At 36.2% G+C, this 24,482-nt stretch overlaps 2 protein-coding genes across 2 annotated transcripts in view; both read right to left on the bottom strand.

The window, feature by feature from the left end:
* Nucleotides 1-22,195, bottom strand: LOC120768868 (60S ribosomal protein L44-like). The gene is made up of 3 exons (XM_040095658.1): nt 22,183-22,195; nt 519-592; nt 1-331 (listed from the first exon to the last, which is right to left on the bottom strand). The coding sequence occupies exons 1-3, from the start codon at nt 22,193-22,195 to the stop codon at nt 194-196; spliced, it is 225 nt and encodes a 74-aa protein (XP_039951592.1). The 3' UTR covers nt 1-193.
* Nucleotides 22,196-22,269: 74 nt separating this feature from the next.
* LOC120768774 (putative uncharacterized protein DDB_G0277255) overlaps nt 22,270-24,482 on the bottom strand; it is a 140,339-nt gene continuing 138,126 nt past the window's right edge. Inside the window, exons 3-4 of the mRNA XM_040095557.1 lie at nt 22,762-23,103; nt 22,270-22,680 (exon numbers count right to left, since the gene is read on the bottom strand). Of these exons, the coding sequence (XP_039951491.1) occupies nt 22,270-22,680; nt 22,762-23,103 (753 nt within the window). The remainder of the gene's footprint in view (nt 22,681-22,761; nt 23,104-24,482) is intronic.

Here is a 24,482-nt window from a genome sequence, read left to right as displayed (position 1 = left end):
TGTAACTTTGTTTGATTTATCTTTTAATTCAATGTTTAACTAAAAAACATTGTTTTAAATTATATTTTTTCACAAATAACTTGTTAAAAATGCTTTTCCACAGAGTATTCCATACCCAAGTTTTACATTGGTAAAAAACAGCGAAACGCGAAACAAAAAAGCAGATGGTGACTTGGAATAGGGGGCGAGTGATTTAGAACTGAATCATCTGTCCCTTCCTCTTTTTGTCACCTCCCAACTCGAAATGTTTGCAACGCTTCAGTGGTGTCTGCTTGCGGTACTTGCATTCGGTGCACTCCATACGCAACACAATCTTTTTGGTGGTCTTAGCCTGAAATTCGAAAATAAATAATTATTAGTAAAAGGTATAAATACCCTAAAAAATATATATACAATTGTACAAATGTATAATTTTGTATGAATGTTCCAACTGAGCAACTGACAGTAGCGTACAATTGGAGTTTGTAAAGTTTTCAGCATTCAAGAATAATAGCAGCATATCGCTTGCAAATTCGTACCTTCTTTCTGAAGATAGGCTTGGTTTGACCACCGAAACCTTGTTGTTTAAAATTTGCAAAATTACTTACATATGCTGATTATCCATTGTTGTGTACTTTTTTGTTTGCTTATTTTTCTTAAAACAGCTGTTTTACAGCTAAAAGCTTTTTACCTCACGTGGTGACTTTTTTAAGCTTTTTTCTTATGAGGTTTGAGCAAGAATAGCCTTACAAAATATGCCTCACAAGAAATCTCTCAAATTTTTCCTCTCAAATCAGTTGAGATGTTTTTTCAGAATAGGGCTTTAGGATTAAAACTGGTGGCGATAAATGCCGTATCATCAGCATAAATTGCTACCTCTTAGCCATTAGTGATCGGTAGGTCAGCTGTAAATATTGTATATAATATGGGGCCCAAGACGCTCCCTTGGGGAACTCTAGCGTCAATCGAATACAGCTCAGAAAATGCAATTTAATGGAAATTCTTTCTTGAATGACTTATGTACTTCAGAATGACAATGACATTGGCACAGATATCACTGATGGTCATACCAACCAAATTTAAACTAAAAGTCTTGCATATTTTGCCTACAGTAAAGTCTTTAAAATCTGCGAAAGATTTATTGTCCTTTGCGGGTTGGCCACGGCGAATATCGCATTCGATGAAACGATGACTTGTACGAGATATACGACGACATTGACATAGTTCAGCGAATTAAAAGACAGCGGCTACGCTGGCTAGGTCATGTTGTCCGGATGGACGAAAATACTCCAGTTCTGAAAGTATTCGACCCCGTACCCGCTGGGGGAAACAGAGGAAGAGGAAGACCTCCACTCCGTTGGAAGGACCAAGTAGAGAAGGACCTGGCTTCGCTTGGAATATCCACGTCGCCATGGCGCCACGTAGCGAAAAGAAGAAACGACTGGCGCGCTGTTGTTAACTCGGCTATAATCGCGTAAGCGGTGTCTACGCCAATAAACAAGCAGAAGAAGGTAGTAAGGCGCTGGAAGCCATTCCTTTATTTTATAAAATAGCCCTGGGTACCATACTTTATCAAATGCTTTATTAACATCTAAAAATACTCCTGCGCAGTATTGCTTACATTCAAAAGCGCTCGTGATAATTTTAACAATTCGATGACATTGCTCAGGAGTTCCATGCACCCTTCTAAACCCAAACTGGTGTTCAGGTAATATGTTTTGGTCCTCTAAAACAGGTAACATTCTTTTTAAAAATATCTTTTCAAATATCTTAGGGAAGTCCGCCAGTAAACTAATTGGACGGTATGAAGAAGGGCAGTTCTCCGGTTTATTGGGTTTTGGAATCATTATTATTTCAGCGCATTTCCATTGACTTGGATAGTGGTCGAGTCTGAGCATAGCATTGTAGATGTAAGTAAGTAGTCTGATACATTTTTGGGGCAGGTGTCTAAAAGTAAGACCATCAATTTTATCAAAACCAGGCGATTTTTTAAGTTTAATTTTCTTTATCTCAGTCGTTACTTCCTTGATAGAAATTCTTCGAATAGGCAGGCTCATCTGGCAAGTTTTGTACCTCAGTAGTGTTTTCATTATCTGGAATTACGTTTGGTCTAAAAACTGAGTGTAAATGGTAAGCAAAAGCTTCGGCTTTCTCTTGATTTTCTCTGCACCTGTGACCATTACTATTTTCTATAATCGTGTTTCTCCTAGTGGGCCTCTTTAGATATTTGGTTGCCTTCCACAGGTTATGTTTAGGGTTGTTTGCATGGTTACCTAAATTCCTTAGACACTCTGATGTTTCTTGATCTTTTATTTCTCGCAGTTTGGACTTCAAATCATTGGTTGCCTTGTTCAAAATTATTTTGTCAAGAGGACTCCGACTAATTTGCCATCTTTTTCTGAGTAATCTTTTCTCTTTTATTAGCCGTCTTAATTCAAGGGAAGAAATGGTTTTTTAACTTCGTTAACACTTGATTGTGAAGTGAAAAGAAATTCCGCTTCATGAATAGTATTTGTAAGATTTTCAACTGCTAAGTCAATATCACCGCTAGATTTTAAGGACATATCTAAACTAGTTCCATTCACAAGCCAGTTTCTAAATCCGTATTTTGCGTAATAATCTTGTATGGTTTTTCCATACTTGACACAGTGGTCCCAAAAGTTACAATTATTGGTGAATGATCAGAGTTTTAGTCAAAGCTCTCCTTAATGTGGAGTTGGTGTTGTGATATACCTTTTTACACAACAAAATCTAACAGGTCCGGTCTTTTTCGAGGGTCGCTAGCCCAGAATGTAGGTTTTCCGGTAGAAATAGTTGAGTAATTGAACTTTGTTATACATTTAAATAGCTCATTTCCTTTGGGGTTACTCAGTCTAGATCCCCACCAAGGATGCTTAGCGTTATAGTCGCCTCCAGCAATAAAGTTCGGTAACCACTTTGAAAAAATATTTTATAGTCATCTAATTTAAATGCGAACCGTGGAGGTAGGTACACAGCTGCTATAGATACATCAATATGCATACATTTAATTTGAATAGCTGCAGCTTGTATATTTACTAAATTCACGTTATCAAGCTTTTTAAATTCAAGAGTGTTTTTAACAATTACTGCTGCACCTCCATGTGCCTTATCAGAGGGATGGTTAGCATTTATGACTTCAAACCCTTTTATATATACATATATATGATTTTCTAGTAAAGTGAGTCTCAGAAATTAACATTATGTCAATGTTATGAGATTTTAGGAATACATTTATTTCTTAATAGTGATTTGAAAGTCCATTAGCATTCCATATAGCTATACGAATATCTACATACATACATAATTTATTTACAAGGAACATTATCGTATTAAGTAAATTGCTTATTTGCTCAGCTTGTTTTTCTAGAAGTTTTTCAATCCTTGACAACGCATCGCCTTGATTGTTTATATTATCATTTCCCACTACCTGAGCATAAGTTGGCTGATTGTTGTTGTGGTTTAAGTTATTTAATTGACTACTGGCTGTATGAAGTTTGGCTGGCTATAATTGGACCGACTTTTTTGAGATTGGCTCTTATCCCAAACATTGATAGCCGACTTTTTGTTGGACATATTTTTTTGATAAATTATACATCCTTTATAACTAGCAGCATGGTTCTCGAAACAATAAGCACATTTAGCTGGAATGTTTTCATCTTTTGGACAGTTGTCACTTGGGTGTTGTAGCGAACATTTAACACATTTAAATTTTTTATTGCAAAATGATTTTGTGTGGCCGAATTCCTGGCAACGAAAAAATTTAACGATATCGCTTACCTTTTTTGGTGATTCTATATTAACAACAGCGTTCCCAATATATTTTACTTTGTAAATTTCCGCTTTAGTATTATCTGGCACAAGATCTAAGAAAAACATATTTAGTGGCTCCTTAGTAATGCGACTTTTTATGTTATTAATACCTCGAAAAGCATGCCCAAGCAGCTCAACATCGGCTTTAATTGTTTCCAATGACGTAGTGTAATGAAGATTTTTGATTACTACACGAAAGGCTCTGTCTTGCTTTAGTTGAAACGTATGAAATTTAATATTATCATTTCTCATCACTTTGATGAGTTCTCTATATTTAGCGACCGTCTTAACCATGATTCTTACATTGCCATCACGTTGTGATTTATAGCTGAATTCTTTGGCATTAATTTTAGTTTATGATAACTTTATAGACCACTAATTTCACAAACGTCGCCTTCTCTCACGCTCTTGTTCAACTGCATTTTACCATTCAATATGTTATCAGGGTTTGTATTATTCGTCAACATCGTTATTTAAAATATTGAATTGGCGACCGCAATGCAGGTACTTATTATTGTAGTTATTATTTTTAGCGAACAAACAGGTGTCACAATTATTATTATTTTTTTTTTTTCCTTTGCTTTTCTTTTTGCTTTGTAAAGAAGTAGCAACTGATCTATGACCGTTCTACCGAGAGATGTTTTGCTACTCAAATTAAGATATAAAACTGCTATTTGGCACAGGGGATCGCTGTAGTAAGGGGTATCATTGAAAAAGTAGGCTATCACTGGCCATAACAATCGCACTGTTAGTTCTGCTTTTCTCCAGATTGGACAAAACAAAGCAAATTGGTCTTGCACAAACGAGGGTAAGATGAAATATCTCATGTCATCAAACAAACAGTCATCGTACTCGCGACTCAGGCTCCCAAGATAGTGCTGACAACGTCTGATAGTGTTTAACGTGGGATCCTGCTGGCGACAGCTTAACTCCACAGTGCTCAAAAGCACAACGGATCAATACAATGCGTCGATCAGCGCCCCTGAAAACTGGGTAACGATTTCAGCTAATACAAATCGGCAGTGTGGTATGGACACACCAACTAATCTTTGGTAGGGCTCGAGGCACCCATCTAAAAACCTCTGCCGTACTTCTTTGGGTCCGGCACCCGGCTGTAATGCAATCACATTCGACTGAAAAAGCCGCCCTTCCTGCGTTTTGGTTTTAACCACAGCCACCACGAATCTCCACAAAGGTCGAAACCCAATGAGCAGACTGGAGCGAACTCCAGGGGCTACTGCTCCCCGTGGTACCAGGTTAAAGTCTTTGGTATTGACCTTGTAGCCGAAGCTACGACCAGTTGAGCTTCCATACAGCCCTGGACTGGTGGCCAGGATCTTAGTCGCCTCTTACGACAGGCATGCCTTACCGCGGGTATATTCGGTTTCCCTCGAACCCGGAGGGGTCCCCCGCACCCGCAGGTGGGGAAGATACTGTTGTCAGTCATAACTTCGAAGTCATAAATAATTTCCGTCTTTCTTAGAACCAGTATTAACATCAGCAACAATGTGAGCCTCGAAATCCAACGCAAAATAATTCTTGCCAACAAGTGCTAATTCGGTTTGAGTAGGCAATTGAGAAATAAAGTCCTCTCTCGACGACAAGGACTAAATTCTACGAGTCAGTCAACATTCCCGCACTTCTTTATGTTTCAGAGGCATGCACGACCAAAACATCTGATGAGTCGATGTTACGAGTTTTCGAGAGAAAAGTTCTGCGGAAGATTCAGGCCACGGCGTATATCGCATTCGGAACGATGAGCTGTATGAGATATCTGACCCCATTGACATAGTTCAGCGAATTAAGAGACAGCGGCTACGCTGACTGTGTCATTTCGTTCGTCATTTCTGAAGGTATTCGACGCAGTACCCGCAGAGGAAAGCAAAGAAAGAGGAAGACCTCCACTCGTTTGAAAAGACCAGGTAAAGAAGGACCTGGCTACTCTTGGAATCTCTAATTGGCGCCACATTGCAAAAAGAAAGGCGCGCTGTTATTAACTCGGCTATAACCACGTAAGCGGCGTCTACGACGGCATTTTAATATCGTAAACATAATAATAGCTAGTTCCACAAAGGCCCAATCGACGTTTTCACAGTATCAGTAAAGTAATATTTTATAGTACTTCACTATAAGGTTTACAACAATTAAAGATGTATTAAAATTTAAAGATGAAAAGAAGAGCGATCCGATACCTCAATAAGCTTTCAGCTTACAAGCTTAAGCCTATCGTTAAACATAAATAACAAAACGAATGGAGTGTAAACAATTATGGTTGACTTCCAACTGTATATGTAAATAAGTTGTTGCATTTTAATTGTTAATTGTAGTCATAATTTTAATTTTATAACATAATATGAATGGTGATATTGTAATAGCTGTCAAAACGCTTCACGTGGGCTTTTTTGTTTATGAGAGCATTTACAAGCACTTACAAGTAGCCAATGACAGGTCAAAGAGGTGTCTTTTTCTTGTTTGCAATGACTTTGAAGCTCTTGAGGCCTATTGTAAAGATGCTTATTGTCGGATATTATTGTAAGACAACACTAACAATGTCAGCAGTCGGTGAAAATAAAGTGTGTTGGAATAATAATGAAACTATGCTAATAAGATGTACGTCGGTGCAGTCATGGTGCAGCACACTTGACACACTTTACATTTTCCTCTGTGTATTTTGCTTTGCATTTGGAGCATGCAACAATTTGTACTTTTTGAAGGTGAGTAGTCAGATGCAGTAGTCTGCCCGAGATGTTTTACTAAGGTAGGCGCAAAAGTACTCATATAACTATACATATATAAAACATATCTCCATATTATGAGATTTTGTGAAGATTTGATTAATCGTAAGCTCGTTGCTTTGTGTTCAATACCAACTTTCCAAAAGCCGAGTCACCTTCAACATATCTGAACTTTTATTTTGGAAACTATTTAAACTTGTAATTTAGTAATACTCAGCTTTGTAAACATATTAAAATGTCCAATTCAGATAACGCTCACAATACTCTTTTAATTGCTGCTGAGTGTTTGTGAAACTATCCCTTGACTTAATAGTACTTAGAAAACTTGACGTCCGCTATATGCGATTGGCAAAGTGATCACAAAACATATATTCCGACCATTTTAGTATTCCTATAATTCTCATTCAAGTAGCAAAGTCAAATTAGTAAAACTAAACCTTGGACCTGCCTTATTGCAACTTCATTTCACTTACCATTTATTTAATTTGTCGTCTTTGATGAACTTGACTTTTATGTTCACAGTCCTAATATAAATTTAAATGTCGCTGGGTTTGGGACCCGTCACGTAAAAAACACCCCAATAACAACCTTATTAAATTATTTTATTCTTTAAATTCTACATAGTTTTGTAAATAACTGACAAGCCGTCGTGTTCTTCTTGGTTTTATACGAGTCAAAATTTCCTTTTAACATGTATGGTGACATTGAAATCAGAACGGAAAACGCTTCAGTTGGCATTTTAGATTATGAGCGCGTTTAAAGCGAGTTGAAGAACATTCACGTTGGTCCTTCTTTATAGAAATACTTTATTTCAAATAACTAAATAATTGAACTATATATACACCCAATTGTATGCTTATGTATGTTTATAAATATATAGGTGAAGTACAGACAAGTTATTTTATTGCTGCATTTGAAGACTCTGTTTGTAGTCCAGCAATTAATTTCCACTTCTACGGAAAATGATTTATAAATAAAAACAAAAACTAAATCAGTCCGAAACACCTTTTGCAGTCTCTTTTAGGTAAGCTGATGTCGGTTTTCATTGCAAGACAACACCACCAACGGCAATATTCACCATAAAAACAAAAGTGGCAAACCATATACATATGTATAAGTTGTATTGAAAAGTAGTAAAGCTTGACAGGTAAGTGCAACAAGTGCTTCTGTGTGCATATGTATGCCAGTTGGTCACGATGCATCGCAACTAACCTACTTTATATTTGCCTATTCGGTTACTTTCCGCTTTTAATTGTCGAGTAAAACAAAAAGTTAGGCAGCCCGAGTGGTAAGACAATGGCCTCGCATAGATGAAGTAGAGCAAAAAGCATTTCTCTAAAAGAAATCTCCAATATATGAATTATTGAGAAGATATGAATAGTTTTCAACCTGATGCATTACACATTGTAAAATGGCTCCCTAAGACTTTTCCAGTCTCAAGATCCAGCTTCTTGTAGCAGGACTCATTGCCAAAATTATCTTCATACCAAAGCAAATCACACATGGTGATGTTTTCTATGAATGACAGAAAACATTCTTGATCTGTGCAAGTTGTAACTTGAGTAAAAATTGAGATATCTTAATAAAACTTGGCATACGCCTTCCTTGGAAAAACAAGGACTAGTTCATAGATGGACGTAATCTGATCAAATGGGCGTGGCTAGTAAGTTTAATCTCTTAAAGCACTTCAGTTACAGCAACAAAGCTCGCCCAACGCAAATACTATAAGAACTTGCATCAACAGTGTAAAAGTTGACGAAATCGGATGATAACCTCGCTCTCACTCCCCATATAATGATACCGTTAAAAACTACAAAAAGCGCGATAAATCAATAACTAAATATGCCAGATACATTAAATTTAACCCCGAGATTGTGCAAAAGGGCTTTAATGGAGAAGGGGTCAAAATTTGTGGGATGAATGAAACACGGAATAAAATGGAACATGAGTGAAAAAAAATTTGCTGAGTGCAGAATCTGAAAATGTTGAACATATATAATATTATATATGTAATTTGATGATACGTTAGTTTGCATTTCAGGTGACGATATGTAGCATTTCTCTAACATGTTTATGCAATAATGCAAAAATGGGCGATTTGGGCTGCAACAACTCCTCACATAACAACATTTTTATTCCATCTTATTCTTTCCTTTCGAATGTACGAATCAAGAAGCAATTAATAATAATTACTTTAGAGCATGCTACCTTTCAGCCAAAACATTTCCAAATTAAAAAAAGTTGTTGAATCCCCTAGGTACGGAATATTTGTATCTCAGTAAATATATGTAGTTGAAATTTTACCAAAACTTTCAATGTGTCGAATTTACAATTGAAATTCAGAGAAAATATTTTCCTTGTATGTCTGTGTGCTACAAATGAGTTGAATAAAGTCAATACTTCCCTTAACCCCCATATACCTAATATAAAAATTTCGATGACTTTATACCGCAGATATCGGCCAATAGTGAGTTATTGAATGAAATGGTATGAAAACTCGCTCTAGACCCCATATAACTAACACACCTTATGTACCTCAAGTACTTCCCTGGCTTTAAGCTTAGAAAGTTGCACTTGTTTTTACTGTTTTCATTTTTGCGTTTTTGTTTATAGAAATAGTTGCCTTGCCAGCCTTTTAAATTTATTATGCTTCCTTTCTCAGAGGTGGCCAGATTATTATGCAACCATTTAAAAAAAAATTTATTGACTGTTTACCGGCACCAAATTTTTTGAGTTTATGGAAGGCATCCTATTTTAATGACACACGCATGCGTAAGAGTTGACTGACTGCTTGTCAGCTTATCGTGTAAACTGTCTTTGCGACTTATGTCGGTTAATTGCCGCACAATCCTGTTTAATTGCTCTTCTTATGAAATATGTGCTCTACTGCTTTATATGTTGGTATCGCAAGCCCGTTATTAACGATTAAGGAACGGAAACTCCTCAAAATTGCGATGTTCGTCCGCATTTTCCCCTTTGATTTTGTAGTTTCAATTTTATAGTATTCTCTTTTTAAATAAAACGCGGTGTATACTTTAGGTTCAGATTTCACGATTGTAAGATAAATGGCATATTATTCATTAAAATTACGTAATTTAATTTGTTTCAAAGTGGAAATAAAAGTATATTATGGTACTGCTGTTATTTCAAAATAATAGATATAATACGATAAATATAAAATAATTTAGCTTTGTTTTCCGCCATTACAAAAATGAATAAACCTGCTCGCTAATATTTTCACAACATAATAATAAACATACAAGGTGCGTTCCAAAATAAACAGGACTTTTTGATATCTTTAACGATTATCGAGGAAGAATTTCATGACATTTCATAGATTGGAAGTGAATTTATTGCGTTTTAAGTTCAGTATGTTTGTGTTATCGGTGCGAAAATGAGCTCGAAACAAGAGCCAACATTAAGTTTTGTTTTAAAATTGGGAAAACTTTTACCGAAACGTTTCAATTGATGAAACAAGTTTATGGCGATGATTGCCTATCCCATAGCAGAGTGCTGGGTTGAGTGGGGAGTGAAATTCATGGAAATGGAATTGAACATCTCCAAAACATCGATTTATTGCATTTTCATTGGTTCATATTTACGGAATCTTCTACAGCTTTGGTTTTGCCAGCTAACTCATATACATTTCGGCTTTTCTAAGTTCTCATCATCTTTTAATCTGACTTGGATCAATTTTTAAATAATATTATTTTCTACTTCACGGTTATAATTTTTATTTTCAGAAAAACAAATAATCTATATACGAATTAGTCTGTTTTTGAGATAATGATCTTAAATTTTTCACGCATCCTTTACTTCCCTTTCATATATTTTGTTAATAGATATTTAACACATTCGCTAATATTCTTCTATGAGAAAAGTTCAAATATTTTATGAAACCAATGTTGGATTCATTTATTATAATTAACTGCTGTAGTTATATTTTTTGCAGTTTTGAGAAGCAAATTTCAAAATGCTTGATTAATTGATGTACTTTCTGCTTACATTTATCATATTTTGTTTGCTATTTATTATTGCTTTCAGCTCGTTAAGCGTCAAGTTTGAAAAAACTCCACAGACTCATCATAGTCAAATAAATAACCGTTGCAAACTGAGTGAGTGCATCACTGAAAATGTCACGCTTTAACTGCAAAATACCGAAAATATTTGACAGTTGTACTCTGTTACGAGAAGACACTTGAGAGCAAGCAATACAAAAGAGTTGAGTTAACGAACACCAATATTAAGCACAATACGTTGCAACAGCATGGATTAAAGCAACAAATGTTGCAAAGGTTTGGTATAATGTTGACAATGAAAATATTGCTGACACAAATGTTTCTGTGGCAAATGTTGGTTAGCTCAATGTTGACTAGTATTTTGTTGCAAAGTACAATTCTCGTAAGCTTTATTTAAATTACAGTTTTGTTAAAGTCAAAAAAAATTTTTTGAAAATGCGGTTTCTTCTATCGAACCGGATCGTAAGTAATGAAATTAATCAGCAATTTTTAGTTCGGCGCTGCTTTTTAAGAACACCACTTTATGTGTTTACTTTTTCTTGGTTTCTTCGTCTCGAATTTTGTTGCTTCTGTTAACAGGATGCGCAAAACTCTTAAACAAGGCCCACATATCATCGACAGTCAACCATGTCGATAATTTTACATACAAAAGAGTATTCGATATTGCGATAATTATCAAAACATTAAGTCACGAAAGCCTACATATGTATATGTCGCAATCGATGGCTATAATTTTTACAATCTTGCAACATGTTGCTACAGCGTATAATAGCTTTGTTCACCTAACGGTTGTATGTATCACCTAAAATTTAGCGAGATAGATGTAGGGTTATACAGTGGCGGAATAAGAGGTGGAAAATAGGGGAAATATAATGGGTTAAATGGCTTATTAGTAGTTTTAGTAATTTTTTTTTTTGGAAAATCTTATTGACTGCTTGATAGATAGATTCAAAAAGGTGAACTTGATCACTGACAGTGCCATTGGGGACAGAAGCAAAAGTCAAAAGACAAAAAGTTACCGACTACTGTATTGGCAACGTTGAACAACTGCGATGTAGACGTATACCCCATAATTCATAGTTTTACTCGCATAATCTGCACACTTCCTGTGACGAATGCGAGCTCTGAACGCTCTTTTTCGGCACATCGCAGCATGAAAGCGGGCTGAGGACGAACATTCTTCAAGATAGATTTATCGGCCTGGCGTTGCTGAATACGCATCATGACATTGAAGTCACTGCAAAAGAAGTTCACGAAAGATTCTCAAAATTTGGTCCTCAACGTTCTGTTTTATTAAATTTTTATATTCATTGCACGAACTGACTACACTATTATTCATACATTGCAATAAAGCATGTCACCCGCACGTCTACGATTTGTAATGTGGTTTTTTTCTATTTAGTAGGATTTGATATTAGAAGGTCGATTTGAAATTTTTCGATCATGATATTAAACTCTATAAAAATATATTTATCACTATGATCATCATTTTCAAGTAAATTGGTACTAAGAAAGCATTATAAAGGAGCATAACATCATAAAGGTGTTATAATTGTAAGCAGGATCGTATGATGATTTTAAACTCTAAATTATTTTTATGATCCCAAAAGAATGAGGACATTAAATTTTCAGAAAATATCTGTAATCTCCTTGACGAATTGTTTAAAAACGAAAAAGTTGATTTGACGAGTTGGTCGCAGGTTACTTGGGTGAAATGACTACATTATTAATGAATAAAGATCTCGAGACAATGAGAATAAAATTTCTGCATTAGTACAACTATTTATTATCATAGTTGATATTGGTTTCCGTCTTATTGGGGAATATATAGTACAATGACAGCCGATAGAAGGGATGGAAATGTGGTTTGCAAAAGAATGCCAATTGAATTTCTTTCAGCAACTTCTTCAACCCGATTTCTAATTCTGTCAAGGCATATTATATTATAGTTTTCCCGTCATTTAAAAATATCTAGAAGATGTATCCGAATATAAATGCAGATAACTTTTATAGCTACAGCAGCAGCTCAGAAAATACTCATGAATATACAAATATGCGACTCTTCACGTACCCCATATATGTACCTTAAGTTCTTATACCATAATGTTGTTTGAAAATATGGGAGTACATGATTTGAAAAATACCGAACGAAAGCACTTCTGTTAATGGTTATGAATATAAACAATATCTTCGGTTGCTGCAGTTGCCATATCTATATATATATAAAAGAAAGTTGTGTTAGTTACACCATTTATAACTCAAGAAGGACTAAACCGATTTGGCTGAAAATTGGTGGAGAGGTATCTTAGAACCTAGGTAAGGATATAGGATACCTTTTATCTCTTTATGTCAAAGTTTAATATAACTCATAAACACAAAAGTTATATTTTATGCGTACAATTTTAAACAGAGTCTTCTCAAAAATAAAACAATTGCTAAATATTTGATATGGAAGAAAAGAACTGAAACCAAATATGCAGTGAAATAGATTATAACTGGCTCAGTAACAAGTCGTTGAGTATGTATTATACCACGTGCATCCCAAAAGACTGATGTCATAACCTTTCCAGCCGCCTTTTTCGTTTTTCCACGCCTGAGAACCGGTTCATCATGTGCAGTCCACTAGAACGACTGTCGATTGGACTCCAGTGGAAAACGGTAGAGCTATGTTTCTACCACCGACGGAAAATTTCGGCTTTATTCCGATTAGAGAGCACTTAAATACGTCTCAGAATCAGTTATTCGTTGTTTTTGTTGGATTATGAACTTGCGAGGCACCTACTTTGCTCATTTCACCTGTTTCTAGCTTAGCAAATAGCTTTTCAGTGGTGGATTTCCCTGAGCCCAAATTCAAGAGTTTTTTCCCCAAAAAAGCAATGCTTTATAAACACACGAAATGCTTTATGATCCATTTTTTTTGTAAACTAACACAAGTTGCTTAAAAAAATGCTATATCTCATTAGCTCATAGTTATAATCCAACTAATAGAAATCATATAGATGGTAGTAGTAGTTTTATCTAGGTCTCAGCCACAGTGAAGCGTGGACGGGTCCTCTAGTAGTATATATATTATTTAACAAATAGATATGAAGACATGAACTATAGACGATGAAAGATTTCGAACTTAACAAAGCCAACCTCAATTGAAGTGACATTTCTTATTGAATTGGCTTGGGAAAGCCAGCATTGAAACACGTCGGATAGGAAATGCAAATGTTGGCAAAATGTAAGTAAAAACGTCACAGAGGTCGTTGGCAGCAATAACACGCCACTGAATACAACCTGCTACCCAACCAATACATTTTCGCTTTCGCCAATTTGCCACATCCAACTCTTTAAGTCGGTGTTGTGAGCATCACCTGAAAGCATCTTCCCCAACTCGTTAATGAACGCGCTGAAGATGCATACAAAAAACGGCACATTACCTGCACAGCGATCACAAATTATTATGGAACTATTGGGCAAAGTTTTTGACTGGTAATAAGGAACTGTATACAGCATTGCCATCCTTGTTTTTGTCCAACAAAATAATTTTTTTACTGTCATTTGCTTGTTTTTATATTATAATAAAATTTTTGGCATAACCTCAATTTAAATTAATTAACTGAAATAGGTATTTTATTGTACACTCCCGATTGTTGTAATTTTCTCCCACTTTTTCAGCAAACGCTCCTTTTACTTTAATACAGCTTCTCCATTAGCATAGTATGTTCTACAAAAATACCAACAATAAATTTCCAGTTCTGTGAAAATAAATTAGTGAAGGTATCTTAATGATATTTTAGTTGTTTATAAAAGTATATTACATACATTGGGACAAAAGACCATCCTGAAGTTGTAATTAAATTCCAGCGTAAATGATATTTCAAAAAAATGTATTTTGCTAAGTTGCTGGGATTGTCCTTAATTACTATGCCGAATATGAGCGCGATCTGTTAACCAGTTTGTTTAGAGAAGCCGCTTAAGTCGGTTCACCTCAATAAAGTATTGCAATTTTTACAATTTACGAGTATAAAAATATCGAACAAAGAATTTGTCTCAAATTTTGTTTTTCTAACCAAATTTTGAGTGCAAATCGTTGCGAATGTTGGAAAAGGCTTATAGTGGTTCAGTTTTATTAAAAAAAACCAACCCTACGAGTGGTACAAAGGCTTCAAAGGCGGTCGAGAGTTCGTTGAGGGTGAGTCTTATTCCGAACGATCTTCAACCTCTTCAACTGAAGAAAATATGAAAAAAGTGAAGGATATAGTGCTTGAAAACCGTCAGGCGAGTATAAGAGAGAAGGCAAGAGAGCCATTCGGCAGTCCCACATAGGAGCATTTTCCTGTGAGCGGTAATTTTATTAAAAGTGATTCAAAAACCAGACAAAAGTGAGAATTACAAACTACAGCGATGTTACTCAAAATTGATGTTTTTTTAGGACCTAAGTAACCGTACTACAATACAATTGTTAAATGATTGACCTTCAGCCCGCTATATTGCCATACAAGTAGTTGGAACTTAGACTTCGTTCAGTACGTACGTCCTTATTCTCGATACTCTCTATTATTCTCGAAACTGCAACTGGTGTTTTGTGTTGCGTGAAGTGAATTCTGGAAACTATTTGTTATGGATTCTGAACAACATGGCATGTATTTAACTTTAATGATATAAATATTAATTTAGTTAATGTATTATTTTCTTTTTTTTCAGGAAAACAATGAAATATCAAAAAAAAAGCGAAAAAATATGTTTAAATTTTTTTGAAATTACTGTTTTTGTTATAGTGTCGGGGGAGGTCGAGTTATAAATTAAATTTTTTACTAAACTTCAGGGTTTCTACTTTTGAAATTACTTTCCCCATCTTTTTGCTTTGAATAGTGATCGGGGGAGGTCGAGTTATAAATTAAATTTTTTACTATCCTATATCTCAGAATCCGACGGACCGATTTCGACTAAATTTAGTATGTGGCATTATTCTTACATTCTTATGTCACATTGTGAAAACGGGCGAAATCGGACGACAATCACGCCTACTTCCCATAGAACACAATTGAAAATTGAAAATTCCATTTGATTCTTTCACTTTCCAGTACACAAATGAAGAATTAATTAATATAACGTAATAAAATTTTGCCATAATAATTCCCTTAAAGTAAGCCACCTTTTAACCAATAATTATCCAAATCCGACCAAAACTGTTCAAGCCCCTAGGTACCGAATATGTGGACCCGATAGCAATAGTTGACTTTTGACCGAAAATATCGTTCAATGTGTTTTATATGAAATTGAAACTCACACAGAATCCTTTCCTTGACAATAGTATATCTTTGTTTTTAAAATGGGTTGAATCGGGTCAACACTTCCCTGAGCTCCCATATACCTAATTTAAGGATTTTCGAACTTCTAGATCATGCCAATGAAAATTTCAGAACATGTTTAATTCATAACTCAGTATCTTTGTGCTTAATAGATGACTTTAAGCGAAAACTTAACTATTACCACGATTTTCGAACATCCACTTGCTCCATATGATTGGTTGTAAGGTACATACCTTATTGAAACCCAGAGAACATTTTTTTGAGTATGTTGCATATTAGTAGTATGTGGGATGAGCAAAAATTGATAAAATCTGGTCGATACTACCTCCTACTCAAATATATTAAATATAAAATATTCGGTTGCACCCGACATTAGCCCTTCCTTACTCGTTTAATTTTAATATATTGCATTATTATATTCAATCATGCATTTTCTTCATTTTCATTCACAAAATCACTTTAAATAATTTTGTTTGGTTTTTGAGACCAAATGCTCCTATGTAAGTCCGCTTGAATGGTTTTGGGAGATATTTTGTGTATGAAACGCGTTCTTGCTTGACTCGTCCCGATAAAGCCAATTCTTTACCGAATTTTAATCCAAAAACGCAAAGAATACCACCGAAGGAGGCAGACATGCAATAATCACTAAAAGTTGAACTGCGAGGGCCGAAGGATTGCCAATCGAGCTATTCAAATACGATGTCGAAAGCTCGTCTTCTTTGTAGAATATGGTCACCCGAAAGCGTGCCGTTGGAATTTAAATGTGCTCTGATTGGACGTTATCAGTGTGGCTGACCGAATATTCACCATACTCCAAGTCTTGGAAAAGACCAGGATCGACACACACCACCTCTTCGTCGATTTCAAAGATGCTCTTCACAGCACGAAAATGAGCTGCAATTTTACCTCTAGGTCTGAACTTGATATCCCTGCAAATCTAATACGGCTGTGTAAACTGACGTTGAGCAATAGCAAAAGTTCCGTCAGCAACGGGAAAGACCTATCCGAGCCGTTCGATACCAAACGAGGTTTCAGACAAGGCAACTCGATTCGAGCTGCAGGTCTGAATAGAAAAAGTGCTATCTTCTACAAGAGTGTACATACAACTGCTGGCGTGCGCCGATCACATCAATCATTGGCTATAACAACCGCGCCGTTAATTCTGCTTTCTTCAGGTTGGACAAAGAAGTGAAGAAAACACAATGGCGTACAGATATGAAAATGAAATCTTGGTATTTCTAACACTATTAAATAATTTTTCAATAAAGCATTAGAAAAATTCTCAATTACAACAATAAACCAGCACGGAACGAAATTTTTGCCAGACCATCAGAAATCGGAAAAACCAATGATTAGATTTCCCATTACCATTTAAAATACTTATAAATTGTAAGCACTTTTCTGAAATCGCTTAAGTTATTTTGGTGCTTATACCACATACTTATGTATCTAGTGCCAGTATCTGATGAACGCGATCCGGCGGCGATCAAATGTGATCTCTCAAGGCTATTCGGGAGAATGCCTTCTGTGACCCCTTCAATGCTTGGAAATCGCGCTGGCAGCACTGCATAGACGCATAAGGAGCCTATTTTGAAAGTTTTTAAATAACTGTAACGATTGGTTAAATAACCTTATTTAAATCGACTCAGTCCAATTACTTTCCGGATAAACCCTGTATCACCAAGGAAAGCTATTTAAATGTTATCCGTCATTTGTGGGAAGCTATTCGTAACAAGTAAGGAAGGGCTAAGTTCGGGTGTCACCGAACATTTTATACTCTCGCATGATAAAGTGATAATCGAGATTTCATTATCCGTCATTTACATATTTTTAAAATACCGTATTTTTGTAAAGTTTTATTCCGCTATCATGTACTCGTATTATACAGAAAAGGCATGAGATGGAATTCAAAATAGCGTTATATTGGAAGAAGGCGTGGTTGTGAACCGATTTCACCCATATTTCCTACATGTCATCAGGGTGTTAAGAAAATATTACATACCGAATTTCATTAAAATCGGTCAAGTAGTTCCCGAGATATGGTTTTTGGTCCATAAGTGGGCGAGGCCACGCCCATTTTCAATTTTAAAAAATGCCTGGGTATAGCTTCTTTCTGCAATTTCTTCTGTAGAATTTAGTGTTTCTGACGTTTTTTGTTAGTCGGTTAACGCACTTTTAGTGATTTTCAACATAACCTTTGTATGGGAGGTGGGCGTGGTTATTATCCGATTTCTTCCATTTTTGAACTGTATATGGAAATGTCTGAAGGAAACGACTCTGTAGAGTTTGGTTGACATAGCTATAGTAGTTTCCGAGATATGTACAAAAAACTTAGTAGGGGGCGGGGCCACGCCCACTTTTCCAAAAAAGTTACTTCCAAATATGCCCCTCTTTAATGCGATCCTTTGTGCCAAATTTCACTTTAATATCTTAATTTATGGCTTGGTTATGACACTTTATAGGTTTTCGGTTTTCGCCATTTTGTGGGTGTGGCAGTTGGCCGATTTTGCCTATTTTCGAACTTAACCTTCTTATGGAGCCAAGAAATAAGTGTACCAAGTTTCATCATGATATCTCAATTTTTACTCAAGTTACAGCTTGCACGGACGGACGGACAGACGGACGGACAGACGGACGGACAGATGGACGGACGGACAGACAGACATCCGGAATTCGAGTCTACTCGTCACCCTGATCACTTTGGTATATATAACCCTATATCTGACTCTTTTAGTTTTAGGACTTACAAACAACTGTTATGTGAACAAAACTATAATACTCTCCTTAGGAACATTGTTGCGAGAATATAAAAAGAGGCGGACGTATGGGAAGACAACTCTTGGTTTTTGCACCACGGTAATGCATCGTCGCTTACTGCATTGTTTCTTAGAGAGTTTTTTGCCAAATTTTTAACCAATATCGTGCCGAAACTACATTATTCGTCTGATTTAGCTCCGTGTGACTTCTGGCTCTCCAGCAAACTCAAACATCCGCCCCAGAAATACCGTTTCGAGTCAATTGAAGACATTAAACGTGAAGCGCTATTGAAAGCTAATCCAGAAACTGCTTCGAGAATTGAAAAACACTTCGGCAGATGTGCATTGTGGTCAAGGGACTAAAAATATGAACGTAGTCTTAATATTTTTTCCTATTACCATACTGTAACCTGCCAATAGCTGGGTGATGTTGTTCTAAGTACTTCCTCATCAATCTCATATATTGCAAAATGGTTTGTGATTTTCCAAAAAAAAAAACCTCCGTTAGGATTTTCTGTAGGACTAAAGGAATACCTTTGCAAATTTTCGTGTCTTTCGTGCTGTGTTTTCGACCGTTCGCGTGCACATAACGAAATGGCGTTTCATTTTTATTTATAAGAAAATAAAGCAACCACAAAGACATCAGAAGAAAAAATCAAATAGGACTTACCTCGCAAGAAAAGTTCAAATCGAGCAATAAATTTTTAAGCCCCTAGATACTGAAAGTGTGAACCAAATTGAAAGAAAATTTCTTTCTGATAATAACTTACCTCTTATACAATTTTTCGAACTTCAGGTTGATTTTATACTATATATTTAGTTCAGTATTTGAGTTATCCTAATGAAATTCTGAGAGAGTCTTTTCTAATAGCAGTGAACCATTTTGACAAGTTTCAATTAAATCTAACCCCCATATGCCCAATTTCCAAACATCCTTTTAACTTCATGCCTCAGATAACTTCTTTGTTGATAATGGTATGTCGCAATGCCAAAATTAGAAAAAAATTGATCCGATTTTTTCTAATTTTGGCATTCGTACTAATCCAAATTTCAAGTAAACGGTTAGCAGTCAATATTTGAGATATCTTAACAAAATTAATTGAAAGTTTGAGGTGTGTATTTTAAAATTTCTGGTGTTTGGAAATTCCAATTGTTAATTTTTTTTTATTTTTAGCAGACGTTAAGACTATACATACATGATTTTGCAATCTTGACGATTTTTGTTTATTAAAAACACAAACTTAATTGCTTTCTACGTGAATTCTTGTCTAAAATCAGGAACGCCTTTCAGTCGTTTACGTTGGTCAATATGCGTGATATTTTTATGAAATTAAGTGGTCACGTTTTCCTAATCATATTGTGGCTTAACAATTTAATTTGATTGAAATCGGTATGCGGTATATCTTGGCGTAAGTCTCATAGTCTTAACATAAAGATTTCCGATTGTCTGGTTGATATTTTCCTCGTATACCCACGCTATTAAATATAGTCCTTTTGGGAGGAATTAATATCTACCACATATTTCTCATTTCACTAAATTAGGTTCATTGCAATATCAAATTTTTCCTATTAGGGCCTCTGAGTTTTAGTTTTTTGTGCCTATTGCTCATTGGTAGTTTGTATTAGTGAAGCAGCTGCGTTTCAGTAGCTCTTATAGTTTGTTTTTTATATTATTTGAAAATATGCCGTTATGTTTGACTACATTTAAAAACAAGAAAAAACGTTAACTTCGGTTGCACCGAAGCTAAATACCCTTCACAGGTGCATTTCTGTTAGTAACTATGTGTTCAGTTTGTATGGCAGCTATATGTTATAGTGGTCGGATATCGGCCTTTCCGACAAATGAGCAGCTTCTTGAAGAGAAAATAACGTTTGCAAAATTTCAAAACGATATCTTAAAAACTGAGAGACTAGTTCGTATATATACAGACAGACGGACAGACAGACATGGCTAAATCGACTCAGCTCGACACACTGATCATTTATATATATACTTTATAGGGTCTCCGACGCTTCCTTCTGGGTGTTACAAACTTCGTGGCAAACTTAATATACCCTGTTCAGGGTATAATTACTAGTCAACCTTAGAAACTTACAGCCCTATTCTCATGCCCTCACAAAAATCAGCACACTCACTATATTGATGTTTCTCAATTTTGTGATGGTTACCTTATGCTGGCGAAAATTCAAAAGCTCAAATGCTCGCTATGTATTCTCTCAAATATCTGTGACGTGTGAAAGCAGCCATCACAAAACAAAAACATCTGTGTTTGTTTTGTTTTACATCAATATTTAACATTTTTTAAAAAATATTTGAGTGTTATAACTAGCATGGAGGAGCTGTTCTTTGTGTACGCGGCAATTGTTGAGGAGGAGGAATCGGGATTAGGAGGAAAATTTTGAAGGGTTTACGAGACAAAAGCGATCCTTTTGATATGCAAGACACAACATTTATTAATACATTTCGATTCCCAAAATTGCTATGTAAAGTACTTATAGGTGAATTGGTGCCGCACGATGTGCAGAAGTCGAGTATATCTATTGATCTGCGTTTCCTGGCGTGTTTGTATTTTTACGGGCATGGCTCTTACCAAAAATGCGTTGGTAATAGTTATATGCTCTCTATGAGCCAGTCCTCTGTGTCTAGAGCTCTGCACTTTATTTCGAAATTAATTGTGGATGTTAAGGGCAGTGAAATTTATTTCCCTTCAAGCGCGCAGGATGTTTCAGATACAAAGAAGGGGTAAGATAAATAAATAAAAATAAATATAAATAAATAAATAAATTTTCTCTTAAAGATTTTACACGAAATTTGGGATCAAGGGCACAATCGGCGTAATCGATTGTACCCATATTGGGATTGTTTCACCCTCAAGGACAAACGCCACTACTCTTCTCTCACTTTTCATGAACCGCAAAAGGATTTTACAGCCTTAATGTAGAAGCAGTAAGTAATGTTCTATATTATACAAACTATTTACCAATCTTTCTGTTAATACATATGTATATATTTGCATTTTTGGCAGGTTTGTGACCATCGACTTCTGTTCACCGCTGCGAGATATCCCGGGTCTTGCCATGGTTCTGGTATTTGGACTACATTCCCAACACGTATTCACCTCATAAGTACCTATAACACGCAGAGTGATTCGTGGTTGTTAGGTGACCAAGGATATCCATTGGAGCCATGGCTGTTAACGCCAGTCGCTGAACCTTCAAATGCAAGGGAAGTGCGTTACAATAAGTTGCACGCGAAAGCACTTAATACCATTGAGACAGCCTTTGGTGTTTTGAAGTCACGATTCCGGTGCCTCTCAAAACACCGCAGTCTTCACTACAGCCCTGAAAAAGTGTATATGATTATTTACGCGTGTACAATTCTTCACAACATTTTACTGAAGCATGGTGTGGCTGCGGACCTTGGCTTCGAAGAAGTTTTAGAAGACTCACAAGACACCGAAATTGTTTTCGAAACCCCCAATTTTAGGGAGGGTGCTAGAGTAAGAGAACGTTACATCATGTCTTTATAATATACATACATATACATATGTAAGTTACTTACTGTCTCTGTACATTTTACTTCCTCTAAGTATGAATAAAAAGACATCTACATGTGTTTAAATAATTCAGTATATTTTATTTTTTATTATCATTTATTTAATTTTTCGCACAATTTAACCATAACCTCTGACATCGAGGTTAGTACTTGTGACATTTGGTTCAGCACCCCCGTCATCTGCTCGTTTTGCTTTACAATTTTCTTTTGTAGAGCAATGGCCTCCTCCTCTCGCTTTTCACGGTCCTCTATTTTTTTTAGCACAGCTCCAAGCATCTTCGCTGCAGTCAATTTACCTTCAGAAGGGAAGTAAGTAGGCGATGGCATAGGAGAAGGTAAGATGGGAGGAGATAAGGAAGAAAAGGACAAATCTGGAGGTGATGGTGAGGAAGAAAAATTTATTGAGAGAGCAGGAAAAGCTGCAGCAGACGATGTGACTGTTGGAGAGAAAGCTGGAGCTTGAGCGGGTACTGGTTCTGTATTTAAATACAACGGCGGCAAAACCTGTAAGTATAAAACGGACCAATTATTGCCTCATGTAATAATAAAATATATAGTCTGACAAATATTAAATTAAAATATTACCTGGTGACCCAAAGTCCCAACACCCGGCAATCCATCCACCGCTGCTGCCCCATAGGTTGTAATGACTTGCTCCTCGAACTCCGTTATTTCTTTTATCGGAGGGCCTCCACCAGTCGCTAGCTTCTGCACACTCGTATTGGTCTTTCTTGCTATTCTTACCTCTGTGCCAATGGCTGGTACATCAGCCAACCCATCAACCGCGATTGACCCCAACGTATCCAACGATCTCTTCTCCATTTCAGAGAGCTCAATTGTTGAGCTGGGACCGCCACCTGTCACCACCTTGTGCGCCTTGGCTCTCCCTGCACGTGACCGTAGTTGATTTTTCCAAAGTTTCAGATTCTGTAAAACAAAGGACATAAATACATACATATGCCAATATCTATGGTTAAAAATTACCTCTCTCCATTTGATGGGGTTCCAAGTGGGCCCTTTTAGGGCATTTAATTGTACGGATGAACGCATGTGTTAATCGATAATTGTGTTGTTAAATTTTTTCACACTTACTTAACAATTGATTCAGAAAAAATGGATATGTTTAGCATTTACTATAAACTATTTCAGTATTAGTTATTGATCCATGATTCGTCACATGTGGCGATCTTATAAACGTCTTTTGAAGCACCGCGATCGTATTTTGTCAGCATTTCTTTACACCAATCCACACGAGCCTTTTTTTGAGCGATTGTCAAATTGTGCGGGATCCAACGAGAACAAACCTTTTTTACGGCCAGGTGTTCATGCAATATCGAATGTAGGCTGGTGGGAGAAATGCATAGGCATGCCTCTATCTGAAGGTATGTTACATGACGGTCTTGCATTATCAGTTCACGTACGGCATCTAGCGTCGGCCACGATTAAATTCGTTGTACCAGTTTTTCACACTGCTATAGGATGGTGCTTCATAGCCATACAAAGATTTTAGTTCATCGATGCACTCTTGTCGTGATAATTAACGTCGAAAGTTGTGAAAAATGATCACACGAAAATGTTCACGAGTTAATTCCATTTTTTGGCCGAGATGAATTTTCTAATTTTCTGTAAATAAAACAATTCACGATTAAATGACAAAACGTTCTGAGTGATGTTATGCTAAAAAATGTCAAACTTTCCAATGGAAATGTCAGATTGCACCTGGCAACACTTAGTGTTGCCCTAGGCCAGAATATATATAGCAGCCCTCGTACTGCTGAAATTTTATGAAAAAAAACTAGTTGCATGCAATCGTTTCATACATTACGATTGTGCACTTGCATTCATCTCTAATCAGCTAATCTAACCAGCTGATTGCTGCCCTTCTTTTCACCATACTATTTGGTGAATATTTTTGAGACTGTATCTGCCAGAATACCAAAATGAGACATCCTGACTAACAGAGTCACTAAATTACGATTATGGCAATTAGAGACATGACACAATCGTGACAAGCAGAAATACCGGTATTAAGCTGAGAAATATATGAGACAAAAATTATTCAAAAGCTTTTTCCTTGTCACTAGTGACTGGGCTGTCACCTATTGTCTCTTTGAAAAAGCGCCCTCGCTCGCCAGTTTGTGCGGTGGGGTTAAAAGTGGTTGATGTCTTCACTGGTTTGAGTCTTCGGGAACGCGGTTCTTAGCTCAGATGGCAGAGAACGTATATCAGAGAACGTTTATCATAGAGAAGGTTCATGAATTAGATAACGTAACTTTTGATGAGGGAGTTTCACCACAGACAAACTT

The sequence above is a fragment of the Bactrocera tryoni genome, chromosome 1 (assembly GCF_016617805.1).
Source record: "Bactrocera tryoni isolate S06 chromosome 1, CSIRO_BtryS06_freeze2, whole genome shotgun sequence".
Lineage (NCBI taxonomy): Eukaryota > Metazoa > Arthropoda > Insecta > Diptera > Tephritidae > Bactrocera > Bactrocera tryoni.
The sequence above is the reverse complement of the archived record's forward strand: the minus strand, read 5'-3'. Positions and strand labels throughout refer to the sequence as shown.